Below are 12717 nucleotides of genomic sequence, written 5' to 3'. Positions count from 1 at the left end.
CCAAATTCTTCTTCCTTTCCAATGTCCTCCCACACCTGATCCACCACATGTTTTTTCCAACTTCCCACCCCTCTTCCCCCCTAGGTTCCTCCTGTATGAACCATCACACAAATACGAGCCCTCCCACCTTATTCTCTTTTTCCTAAAACGAAGGGCCTGAACTGCTCCTTTAGTCCTGCTCATGGGCACTGCTGTTACTGATACTTCCCTCTACCCTTTGTGCCTCAGGTAGCTACAAAAAACCAACAAAACCCAATCAAAACTAAATGTACACATGCAAAAGAAATAGCCCAGTGGAACTTTTACAAGCAGAAACCTAAGACATACCCAGGACAAATGAGATGGAGTACAGCCCTGCAGAAGTTTGTTTGCTGGTTTCCCTGACTTACCTTTTATTGTTCTCCTTTATAAATAGCTTGTTCTCTGTATTTATTGCTGTGTTCTTATAAGAGATCAAATTAAAAGAATTTTAAGACAGTTTTCTGCTCTTTATTTTCTGGAAATAAAACAAAGATTTGTTAAGTTTCCTACAGGACAGGCAAATACCTAATGCAGAACAAGTTATTTTGATTGCCTAAGATACTTACCAACACATTGCTGATAGCAGGAGCTGCTGTTCTCTTTTAAAAAGCTGCGTACATTCAGCTGCTTGCCTTTTTTTTCCCCTTTAAAAAAAAACAACAAACCCTTCATAAATTCTAACTTGTATGTGGAATGCAGTAGCAAAAGCTTCAGCCTCCACAGTGCAATGGGACATTCCCTGTGCCTACCTGCCTCCCAAAGTGTTTCTGGAAGAAAATAACAATCAACTCCGTAGGCAAATGCCTCATTTATACTCCTCTTGGTTTGGGGAGCAGCTCTCATACACATAAACATAAAAAAAAAAAAAAATTCCAGCCCTTCATATTCACCTTTTTCTGCAAGCAAGTGGCTCAGAGAAGGCCTACCATGTATTTTATGGCCAATATCCACATCATGGGACTTCAGCCTTCTGTGTGTGTGAAAAATATTTGTAAGAATATCCAGAGTAATTCATTGTAATTGGGGAAAAAAAAAAAAGACTAAACCCTCTACAGCACCATTTCTTCCCATAGGTGCGTAGAGAAGATATTCCAGTTTAGCAAGAAAGAGAACAAAACAAAACAGTAGAGCAAAAAACCACCTGAATCACAGCAGTAGTCTCGCTCTTACCCCAGTTGTCTGGCTCCTCACTTATCACATCAGTTTAAGACCTGGCAGATACAGTGTGAAAATTATTCAGAACATTTAGAACTCATAAACATAAAACACCAGACATGTTCGATCCCTGCAATATTATGGAAAAAAACCCACCCAAACCCTAAAACTGTATTTCTTCATATTGAGATCAGAAAACGTAGTCTAAATTGCCAATTTTTTTCCAACAACCTAATTTTCAAGACTTAATTTTTAACAATAAACGACTAAGCATTATAAAGTTTTTGTTTAAAAAGTGTTTTCACTTTAATGGGTTTAATTAATAACATCATGAATGGTACAAAACTGTCCTTTTTCACATTTCCATACATTGTATTACGGACCACCTGAAAATCTAGACTAAGAACGCATAAAGTGTCTTCAAATTAGCCCTAGTTTCATTTTTGCCATATGTAGAGGAGATATGCAGAAAAACATGCATTTGTTACCAATGACATGTTAATATTAGCTTAAACAATAAGATATGGCAGGATGTGCATTCTGTAATGCACACGTATGTAACAGGGTAAGAGAGACCAAATGCCAAGTGTTGGCAACGAAATAAGAAATGGTTGATGACACACCGACATTTCGTGACCATAGTATTAGCTTTTCTGTTTTAAAATTGTTTTAAATAGTAGTAAATATTTAAATAATATTTAAAATATATTTCCCCATGGAAATCATTTACTTGGAAGACAGCCTGTAAGATCTGACTCTTCAAAAAGTAGTATTTCATTCTGACAATATATGAATACAATACATGCCTTAGAAATTCAAAAGACCCTAAAGTCCTTAGCCATTTTCAGAAACAGTTTCTCAATCCAATTTTGTCTCTGATTTTTTGCTAGCAAAACTTTGGAAGCAGCATCTCAAAGAAAACCTGCCTTTCAGAGAAATACTGTATTTCAGTAAAAATAAATCCAATGTAAACAGGGATGCCATACTAAAGAAAAAAATAGTGAAATTAAAACCCAAATAATTCATCATGCAATTAGTTTAATTTCTCTTTTGTTAATTCATAGACTAAGGAGGGTTTTGTTCCTTCCTAGTGCATCTTCTCTTGCAGTCAAATGAGTGCTCAATTTCCACTGTCAGATGTTAAAGGATGAAGACCTCATTATTACTTCAAGAAAAAAAAAAAATTGAGGTGTGGGTGCAGAATTATCTAAAATGCAACAGAACAAAGCAAAGTATTTGTGCAAAAAAATAATTTGTACATTGACTGTTTTCTAAGTTTGCTTCAGTATAAAAAACCTCTTCAATCCCACTATCAAAGCTTTAATTTGATTTATGATCCTTCAACACACTTGAGAGATCCATGTTTTTACTTATTCTGATTGGGTAAATTAATAATCCAGCCACCATTTTTGCAGCTCAAGACAAAGATGGAAGCTCCATTACATCAATCTTTAATAGCCTGGGGTAGTTACTTTTATTCAAGACAGGTTTTTCCTGTCTTCTACAGGCACAGTGCTTGTTTAACTGGCCTTGGGAATAAAACAGCCAAAAATAAGCCAGGTCACCTTCTATGGCAGTGCAGAGCATCCTGGCCAGTTTTTCGCTTGGTTTTTTTTAAATGGTTGTTGCTAAAATTACCTTCTTTTTAAACAGGGACAAGCTACTCCAAAAGCCTCTCCTTTCTTCTTTCAGCTTCTAAGGACTTGGATTAAAACAAGTAGCTTCCTAAAGCTACTTCTAGATTCAGATATCTAGAGTAAGTACACAGCAGCAGTATAGAAATCATTTAGAAAGCACAGAGACCTCTCAATTAGTTGCTTCATAGTCATATTAGGAAGGGAGGTGTGAGACACAAAGTCTGACGAGTTCTTTACTATACCATCAAGGAGCCATTCTGATTGTTCCCTCAGTCCGCACCCTACTCATTTTTCAAACTACAGATTAGAAATTCCCAAACTGTGCTGCGTGTATCACTGTAATGTGACAACAGAACACTGCCCGGGCAAGTGAATACCTCTCACGAACCTACACACACTGCCAACCACCCCCACCAGTACGGGAACACACTAAGGAAATTTGGGAACCCCCACTATCGATTAAAGAGTATACCAGGCACATTTCTACTACATCTCCCGTGTGCATATTTACAGTAAAATAGTTATAGCTGACTGCTACCAATGCTGGTAACTTTGCTGTTTGATTTCACCACCTAAACTCTGGCTCCTGCCAGATTCAACACGGTACGGCTGAAACAACAGCAACTCTTCAACCCTGTGGCTGCCCTTCTTTTCACTGGGAAAATGAATCAGCTTCATGATTGCTCCTGCAATCTGCACATTCTTCCTAAACCCACATCCATCTCGCTCTCCTGGATTATAGTAGCTATAGCAGTAGCACAACGCATCTATTAACATGAGTGACCTCCCTTTTTAAAGCAAAACCACTACGAAGAGGCTTTAAAAAAGGCAAGGGCACGCACCCATTTCTGTTCACTGTAGTCTGCATAAAAATTGTAAAGGAGAATTATTGCTTTTAAAAGATGAAAAGCTTTGGAAATATGGTAAACATCCTACAAGGTTCTAAAACTAATCAGCTAAAATTCTGTACATACTTTAATATTCAAACCCCTATTTGGTTACTCAAGATCAAATCATCTCATGTTCACATCTATTCATTAAACTCTTTATAGTTCTAAGGTCTAATGAATATTTAACAACTAAATAGGATCAAAACAGATAACGGGAAAAAAGCTCGCATGGCAATGAACATTATTCCATTTGGCCAATGAATAGTGAACCCTGCTTTCTTGGCTGAAATTAAGGCACTAAGTGGCAGTGGAAGGACAAAGGAATGAATTTTTTTTCTACATTATCTGAAAAAAAAAAACAACATGACTTTTTTTAGGATGCCAGGAGAGTATTGACTCGGTAAGGCATTCTGTTGGCAAATTTAAAGAAAATGTTCTCCTGATTAGAGCCCATTACATTCATTGTCTGAGTGTGACTAGTGGCACTACTAACTGTTAACAAACTGGAGGGGAAAAAAGCTACAAAGATGTCTGAAGACTTGAAAGGCACCAAAAAGAGAACAGCTCTGCAACTGCCAGTTCTACAAACAATTATGTAAGCTGTGTTTAACACTGCATATAGTCTATTCAATCATCAATCTTTGTTGACGAAGATAAAGTGTAGTAGCTCTTCATTTAAACTCTCAGTTAATCAAGTGCTAGTTTAGTAAGAAATTTATTTTCACGTATCAGAAAATAACTGCAGTGTCTAACACAACTACACTTAAAGCAAAACTAGTCTAGTATGCATTATTCTGGTTAACACTGAAGCAAACCTGTATAAACAAAAGGGTTACCTCGAGATATATAGTTTACAATATGAAATCAACATATAAATGAACAGGATTTACTGAAAACAATGGAAAGTGTATTACAAAGATACATGAAACAATTTTAACCACAATATTTTCTCTGTGAAAAATACAACTATTAGTGAGATAAAATGTACAATTGAAATTTTTTTCCCAAAAGAAAAAAAACCACAGTATAAAGGAAAATATTTTTTTTCTTCAAAACAGGGAAAATAGTTAAGGTCATTGTCTTTCATTACAATATAATTTGACACAAAAAGCAGTCATAGGATTGCACCAACTCCATGTTCAGTCTCCTGAACATGACAATAGTAAAAGGAGTCCATAAAGCATAATGACATTTCTGGATTTTATGATGGCAATATACGTATGCAGAAACTGATGTCACTCCGGCTCTGTTCACAAAATGTACAAAACTCTAAATTTGGCGGCCAGACATGTAAAAACTAGTTTACCCCCACGCCGACGTTGCTGTCGCTTAATCAGGGATGGAAAAATCTGTAGTATTTTAAGTGTTGTTATCTTTTTAGCAATAAAGAAAAAAGTATATGTAGTGCATGCTTTATCACTTGTCAAAAACATTTCTGAAAATAAAACTAAGTCATCCAATAGTTTACAAAATAGAAAATAATTCTTCAGGTTAAAAATGTGGTTAGGTTTACGCTTAGTTCCATCTCCAAAGGACTGATTTCCTTGGCAGCATGACTTTTCCTCAGCAAGAGCCAAGGCACAAAGTTCCATAAAGAGAAATAAAAATGGCTACGAACAAGAACGCAGTCTGGCATTGTAAAAGAAATCAGAGCCTCTCTCCAAGCTTTCTCTTCCATCAGGTTAGTGCCGCAGAAAACTGTGAGATTTGGGATACGCTTTTGTTATGAGCATTTCTGCTGGACATGATTCAAAAGTTCACCAAACTTTTCAAAAAGATCCTCCACCCATTTTAGATTTTTCATGCACAGCTGCACAATTTCTTCCTGTCCTAGATCTGCACTCTTCTTCTGAACAGAAGAAATCTATTTTAAAAAAGAGAAGGAGGGGAAGAGAGAGAGAGATGCATACACATACAGGTCAGGCTGCCAGTATTTCAGAATTTTTATTTTTATAATATTCTGCAGTTAAGTAAAAAACTTCTTTGGAAGAAAATCTTTAAGCTTTACAAACAAGTGAAAATGTCCCCCCAAACGCATTTCTTAACAACTGAGCCAGAGCTCAACTCTCGTATTTCTGCTAATGGAATATTTCCACAGAGGATTTGCAAAAAAAATACAGGAGTGGGCATTCTAAGACAAAAAAAGTAGCTTCTAGATCTGAGGAGTTACACACACTGATAAAATTTGTTTCTTTTATTTTGGCTAACAGTGAAGAATGCTTACGTATCCTGAGGGAAACTGATTTCATGCAAACCTTGTAAGCCTCGTATCAATTTTCTGGGCAGAAATGCCCTTTAAGGGCAACATATGTTCTCAGCATACCCCTTCCTTTGCCATGAAGAGCTAATTAAAATAGTAGGGTACAATTCACACTCAGTTACCAAGAGGCAAGGAACAGTCCCTCTAGTTCGACTCAATTCCCTCAATAAATCCCCTGAATGAATGTAAAAGTATTTCAATGAGAACAGTACTTACCTTTTCTTTACACGTGAGATATATGTGATATTTGTAATGATGGAGTGAGTGATACAAAGAATACAACTGTATTTTTTCCGGATCTACCGTAAACTCCTGCAAAAAGAACAGTTATTTCAGGTAAATTCATGTCATTATCCAAGACAGAGATATGACAAATGTTTTCATCTGTAAACAATTTTTTTTTTTCAACACTTCAGAAACGAAGCACTTCATTCAAATAATTGCTTTGACATACTTTGGTACACTACAATTTATATTACATCATAATTATCTCCTATCTCCACTTTCCCTACCACTTTATTTTATCAAAATTAGCTCTGAGAATGCTTTCAATACTCCTGAATGCCCTGCAAGTCTAAAACGGGCAAGAACTCTCTTCTTAAGAACCACTGCAAAAATTACCAAAGCTGAACTATTTTCCTACCAGATTAATGGGTATCATTGCAAAAAAAGCATACACTTTGTGCTTCAGAAGAGCTGATCTATACTTATCTAACACTTCTGTTAGTTTGGCAAGAAACACGAGCGTGGGCTATATGTGCAGGTCATTTGTCTAGCCACTGGTTACTGCTGGGAGGCAAGCCTATGTGAGCCAGTACCTCGCAAAATCTATCTGTAGCGTTCCCTAGGAATACCATGGAAATAACCAATGTGTACATTTCAAGCTTTGCCGTGTTACTTTTTAAAACCTTTTTTTTAAACTTAAGATATACAGCTTTATTCTGCAGTTGGAAATGAGGAAAGGAGCAATACAGAACTGAATTTTTAAAAAGTGTTAGCTAATCTCAGTTTTTACAGTATGAACACTAATTTTTCATTTTTCAACTGGAAGCTATTGTATCATTTAGTTTAGAGATTCTGCAGCGAGTTTAAGAAAATGTTCTCATTATGAGCTACGCAGTGATTTTACCATAACCGCAATGTTGAAGGCAAAACGTTGCTGCTTCAGCAACAGTCCAGGAGGCTGCCTGCTACGCAGAAACAGGGTCTGAAGCTCAGTCCTTGCTCTGGGGGTGACAGAAGCAGAAGGGGCTCTAGCAGGGCTCTGCTGTCTGGGATGCTACAGCAGGTGAGAAGCACAACACCAGCAGAGCTCACCTCTCCCTTCCCATCCAACTACACCTACCGACTGCTGCCTGCGGGAGGGAAGCAGCACACTACTACTTCATCTTCCTGCAATCCTGAGTAGTTGCTACAGAAGACTTCCTGTATAAATACAGAGGATTAGAGCATTCGGGTCTAAACATAGAACTTCACTAGAGGAAAAATCATGAAATGATTTATTATATTTTGTCTCTCTACTGGAATATAACTGTTTAACACGAGTTAAAACAATGATTTAATATACTGCTTTAAAAGCTGTTTCCTTTGCTACAGAAAAAGCACCTCACTCAGTATTTTCTGTTTTGATAAATCTACCAAAAAACATAATATATGAAGCAGTATTTTATAGAAATGTGCTTATCACATTAGAAGTCAGATGGTGGCAGCAATAAAACCTCTGAACACTCACCTGTGCTAATTTAGTGGTTGATTTAGAAACCCTCAGTGTTTTCTTGTTGTAAGCTTTACCATTCATTTTGATCTTAGACACAGACGTTCCTCCACTTTTTGTCTTGGAATCCCGAGTGATGACTGTCAGTTCAGGAAAGTTTTCCAAAGCGTTCTTTAAAGAGAGCACATAGAGAAAAAATATCATGAAAAGCTCAAGAATGGCCAGCCACCAAGACTGCTGATAAATTGGCTGTTTATCAAGTATCCTGGTTTTGGCTGGGGTAGAGTTAATTTTCTCCTTCGTAGCTCGTGTAGCACTGTGTTTGGGATTTAGTATAATAGTGTTGACAATGCACTGATGTTTTGATGTGTTGCTAAGCAAGTCAAGGACTTTCTAGCTTTTCATGCTGGCCCCACTAGCGAGGAGGCAGGGGGTGCATGGGAAGCTGGGAGGGGACACAGCCGGGACAGCTGACCCCAGCCGGCCAAAGGGATATTCTACACCGTATGATGCCATGCTCAGTACATAACCTGGGGGAGCTGAGTGACTGCTGCTCAGGGATGGGCTGGGTATCGGTCATCAGGTGGTAAGCAATGGCATTGTGCCTCACTTGTTGTGTGCTCTGTTTTTGTTTGTTTTTTTAAAATTTTATTATTATTATTATATCTTCCTTTGTTGTCCTGTTAAACTGCCTTTATCTCAACCCACGAGCTCTATTTTTTTTCCCCCCACTCTCCTTCCCATCCCAAGGGGGATGGGGTCACGGTGTGGGGTGAGCGAGCGGCTGCATGGTGCTTAGTTGCTGGCTGATGTTAAATCATGACAGTCCTTTCTGGTGCCCAAGGTGGGGCTCAAAGGGTTGAGATAACGACAGATCCGGCTGTAATCGATGGCCTTACTGGACTTACCAATGCAAGACAGAAGACATGCTCAGACTCAGGCGTCAAGAGCCGAGAGTTAACAAAGGGAGCAACTGACTTGTGCTTATCTTATCAGACAGAAGTAAGGGGGAATAGCCCATCACTTTAAACTCAGTGATCTGTGGGACGCAGGCCATGCAGCCAGAGATTGCTTCGGATAAAGAACAGACGGCCCGGAAGCGCATACCAAGATGCCCGCTCTATAGGCGTGTCAAACTGCTGAGTCCCGCTTCTGACGACACAACATTCCATGCCAAGAGCCAATCGACACATAATAATTGACTTAGTCCCACCTCGTTAAAAGATTTTCAAACATATAAAAATTGGCACTTGAAAACTCTCTTTGGGAGGAGGAGCCAAGCGAGAGCTTTACCTGATGGACGGTTCAACAGGCCTGAACCTCTCTTCCCCCCCCAAGAAGGGGCGCCTTTTTGGTAAGAGCTGCGCCTCTGACTGTCAGACTTACCCCCAGGAACACATTGTTAACTAAAGCGCTAAACTATTACCTTGAGCTCAAATTTTTGTAGACAGTGCATTTATCAACAGCAATCCCGAATCTGTGATACCTGTCGCTTGAATAAATTACCTACTGTTTCAATTTTACGAAACTGTTTCAGTGAAAGTCCTTGGAGGGGCTGTGACAGGCAAGTTGAATCTGATAAGTGGCCACACACTTAACCCTTTACATATAAACCATTGACCAAGTCTGGGACTACGAGTAGATCCAGCTGCACCTAGACTCTCCTCTGAGAGAGAGTTTAGAACACAAGGGGGTCTGCTCTGAACCTCGTGACTCAATGGAAGGGCTCTCTTTTTGCCGCTTATCAGACTCACAGAATCACAGAATGTTCGGGGTTGGAAGGGACCTCTGTGGGTCATCTAGTCCAACCCTCCTGCTGAAGCAGGGTTGCCTGCAGTAGGCTGCACAGGACCTTGTCCAGGAAGGTCTTGAATATCTCCAGAGAAGGAGACTCCACAACCTCCCTGGGCAGCCTGTTCCAGTGCTCTGTCACCCTCAGAGGGAAGAAGTTCTTCCTCATGTTCAGATGGAACTTCCTGTGCTTCAGTTTGTGCCCATTGCCCCTTGTCCTGTCACTGGGCACCACTGAAAAGAGTTTGGCCCCATCCTCCTGGCACCCATCCTTGAGATATTTATAAACATTTATTAGGTCCCCTCTCAGCCTTCTCTTCTTCAGGCTGAACAAGCCCAGCTCCCTCAGCCTCTCCTCGTAGGAGAGATGCTCCAGTCCCCTCACCATCTTCGTAGCCCTCCGCTGGACTCTCTCCAATAGCTCCCTTACCCCTTTTAATGCAACACCGACCAGAGCATGTTAAAACGAATCTGTTATAAGCATTCACTATATTATTTTAATCATCACTGGTCACAATGCTGTTTTATTTGTTCTCCAAGTTGTGCTATGTAACTTACTTGCCTTACTTGCCACATACACTGTTTATCAGTGTTTATGTGTGGTTTATCACCTCTGGGCATTGGATTGAGGTTGTAGCTTTGCTGTGCTGTGCAACACTGGCTCATAGCATGACAAAGTCACTGGTGGCAAGTTTGGTATCTGTATTCAGTGGCAGCGGGTTGTGTGCAAAGCAGAGCAACAGCAGCAATTTCACATCCGTACTTCAGAGGCCATCCATTGGAAGTTATTAATAATTACACTTTTTACTTTTTATCCTCAGAAAGCCAGTTGTCAGGGAGACACATTCCTTTATCTTCCCCTTGCCCTCCAGCCTAATTACAATAGCTCTTACAAATGCTTGCGATGTTCAGATCAGCATATTTCTACTGCTATGTTTCCTGAACGTGTGTCAAATCTCGCTTAGGGTTAAACAACTATTTCAGAATGCTGTGGCTACCCCAGCCCCTGCGACACACACTGCAGCTAATCAAACCCCAGCGACAGGCACTGCGGTTACTCAACCCCCAAGACAAGCACTGTGGCTACTCAAATCCCGGCGACAAGCACTGCAGATGAACCAGAGAACCAACTCGTGCCGGTATCAATCGCCCCTATATAGAAGAAGAAACGGACACAGAAGTCAGCTCATTTTGTAAAGGGTGAAGAAGCAGGGCCATCGTGAGAACAGGAGGAGGAGGAGACAGAACCAGAGATACCTGCCTGATCCCTACCCCTGAGTGAGCTGCAAGATATGCGAAAAGACTTCAGCCATTGTCCAGGCGAGCAACTTGTCATCTGGCTGCTCTGACACTGGGATAACGGGGCCAGCAGCCTGGAGTTAAGACTGTAGGGAAGCCAAGGAGCTGGGATCCCTGGCCAGGGAAGGGGCCATTGACAAGGCAGTTGGAAAAGGGACACAAGCCCTCAGCCTCTGGAGGTGACTTCTGTCAGGTGTGATGGAAAGGTATCCCTTCAACGAAGCAATATGTCACCCAGGCAAGTGGACCACCATGGAGATGTATCCAGTACCTGAGGGAATTAGCTGTGCAGGAACCAATTTGTAATGTGCAGTTACCCACAGACCCAGATGAAGTCCAACGTACCCAAGCCATGTGGCAGAAGTTTGTACAGAGCGTACCACCGTCATATGCTAACTCATTGGCAGTACTGGCCCAGAAAGAAGTGGCACCAACGGTGAATGAAGTGGCTGGCCAACTCCAGCAATACAAAGAAAATCTCTCTTCCTCCCTGCAGGCCCGCATCTCAGCTGTGGAAAGACTGTCTGTAAAATCCAAAAAACTGTTCAAAAAACTGTCCTGGGAAGCGCACCAACTCAAAGAGAAGGACATGGAGAAACTGTCCTGGCAGGTCCAGCAACTCAAAGAGGATATGTCCCATTTCCCACATATACAGACTAGTATCTTGGCTATCGGGAGTGAGTGTTCCTCTGCTCAAGAGAGAGGATATAGAGAGTACACACCACGAGGCACCCTGTGCTTTTACTTGCACGACCATGGAGAGGACATGAGGAAGCGGGATAGAAAATCTACCTCAACCCTAAAGGCACAAGTGTGTGAACTGCAAGGAAAAACAATCACAAATGTGTGGGAAACCATATAACTTGAGACAGAACAGCACCGTCTCATGACCCTGAAGGATTAGCGCATCCTGTGCCTCCCTCCTCCGCTCTCATGAGATAAGCTGTTTTCACACATCCAGCTGCAAGAGATCCTGGAAAACAGCAACCGTGAAAAGCCACTTCGCAAAGCCACGAATCCAAAGCTGACTGGCTCTAGTAACTATTGTATTAGTACATAAGGTTTTCACTTGACCAATAAAACGATTCTCATTGAGCACAAGATTGGGGTCCGTGAAGTCATTCACCACACAAATGTTTTTGTTCCCAGGAAAATTGCTGCTCCAGTTTCCAGGGGGCAGTTCTCCAGACAGAGTAGAAGGGCTGATCTTACTTCTGATCCGTACTTACAAGAAGCAACAAGGACAGGATTCAAACCCACACGTGCCACACAAACCCATTCGTCGGTAACAAATACTCTAACCAGGAATAGCGCGGCCCTGCCTCCAGTCAGGTGGAGGAAAGGGACAACTGGGTTTACTGGACCATGTGGAGTCAATCACCTAGCATGTCAGCTCCACAAGAGTATAAAGCAATAGTGGACACCAGTACACAGTGTACCCTAATGCTATCAAGCTATAAAGGGGCAGCACCCCTCTGTATTTCTGGAGTGACAGGGGTATCCCAACAGCTAACTGCACTGGAAGATGAAGTGAGCCTAACTGGGAATGAGTGGCAAAAGCAGCCCATTGTGACCAGCCCCGCGGCTCCATGCATCCTTGGCATAGACTGCCTCAAGAGAGAGTATTTCAAGGACCCAAAAGAGTACCAGTGGGCTTTTCATGCAGCTGCCTTGGAGACAGAGGAAATTAAACAGCTGTCTATTTCGCCCGGACTCTCAAAGGACCCTTCTGTTGTGGGGTTGCTGAAAGTTGAAGAACAGGTGCCACTCACTACCACAATGGTGCGCTGGCAGCAGTATCACGCCAACCAAGACTCCCTGATCCCCATCCATAAGCTGCTTCATCGACTGAAGAGCCAAGGAGTGATCAACAAGACTCACTTACCCTTTAACAGTCCCATATGGCCAGTCCCATATGGCCAGTGAGAAAGTTAATAGAGAGTGGAGGCT

At 41.2% G+C, this 12717-nt stretch overlaps 1 protein-coding gene across 1 annotated transcript in view; it reads right to left on the bottom strand.

Moving 5' to 3' along the window:
- Positions 1–1489: 1489 nt before the first annotated feature.
- Positions 1490–12717, bottom strand: part of QSER1 (glutamine and serine rich 1) — a 56125-nt gene continuing 44897 nt past the window's right edge. The window contains exons 11-13 of the mRNA XM_075425377.1: positions 7696–7848; positions 6180–6275; positions 1490–5567 (exon numbers count right to left, since the gene is read on the bottom strand). Of these exons, the coding sequence (XP_075281492.1) occupies positions 5427–5567; positions 6180–6275; positions 7696–7848 (390 nt within the window). The 3' untranslated portion in view covers positions 1490–5426. The remainder of the gene's footprint in view (positions 5568–6179; positions 6276–7695; positions 7849–12717) is intronic.

This window comes from Opisthocomus hoazin, chromosome 7, assembly GCF_030867145.1.
Source record: "Opisthocomus hoazin isolate bOpiHoa1 chromosome 7, bOpiHoa1.hap1, whole genome shotgun sequence".
Lineage (NCBI taxonomy): Eukaryota > Metazoa > Chordata > Aves > Opisthocomiformes > Opisthocomidae > Opisthocomus > Opisthocomus hoazin.
Note: the sequence above shows the minus strand (reverse complement) of the source record. Positions and strands in the feature narration are given on the sequence as shown.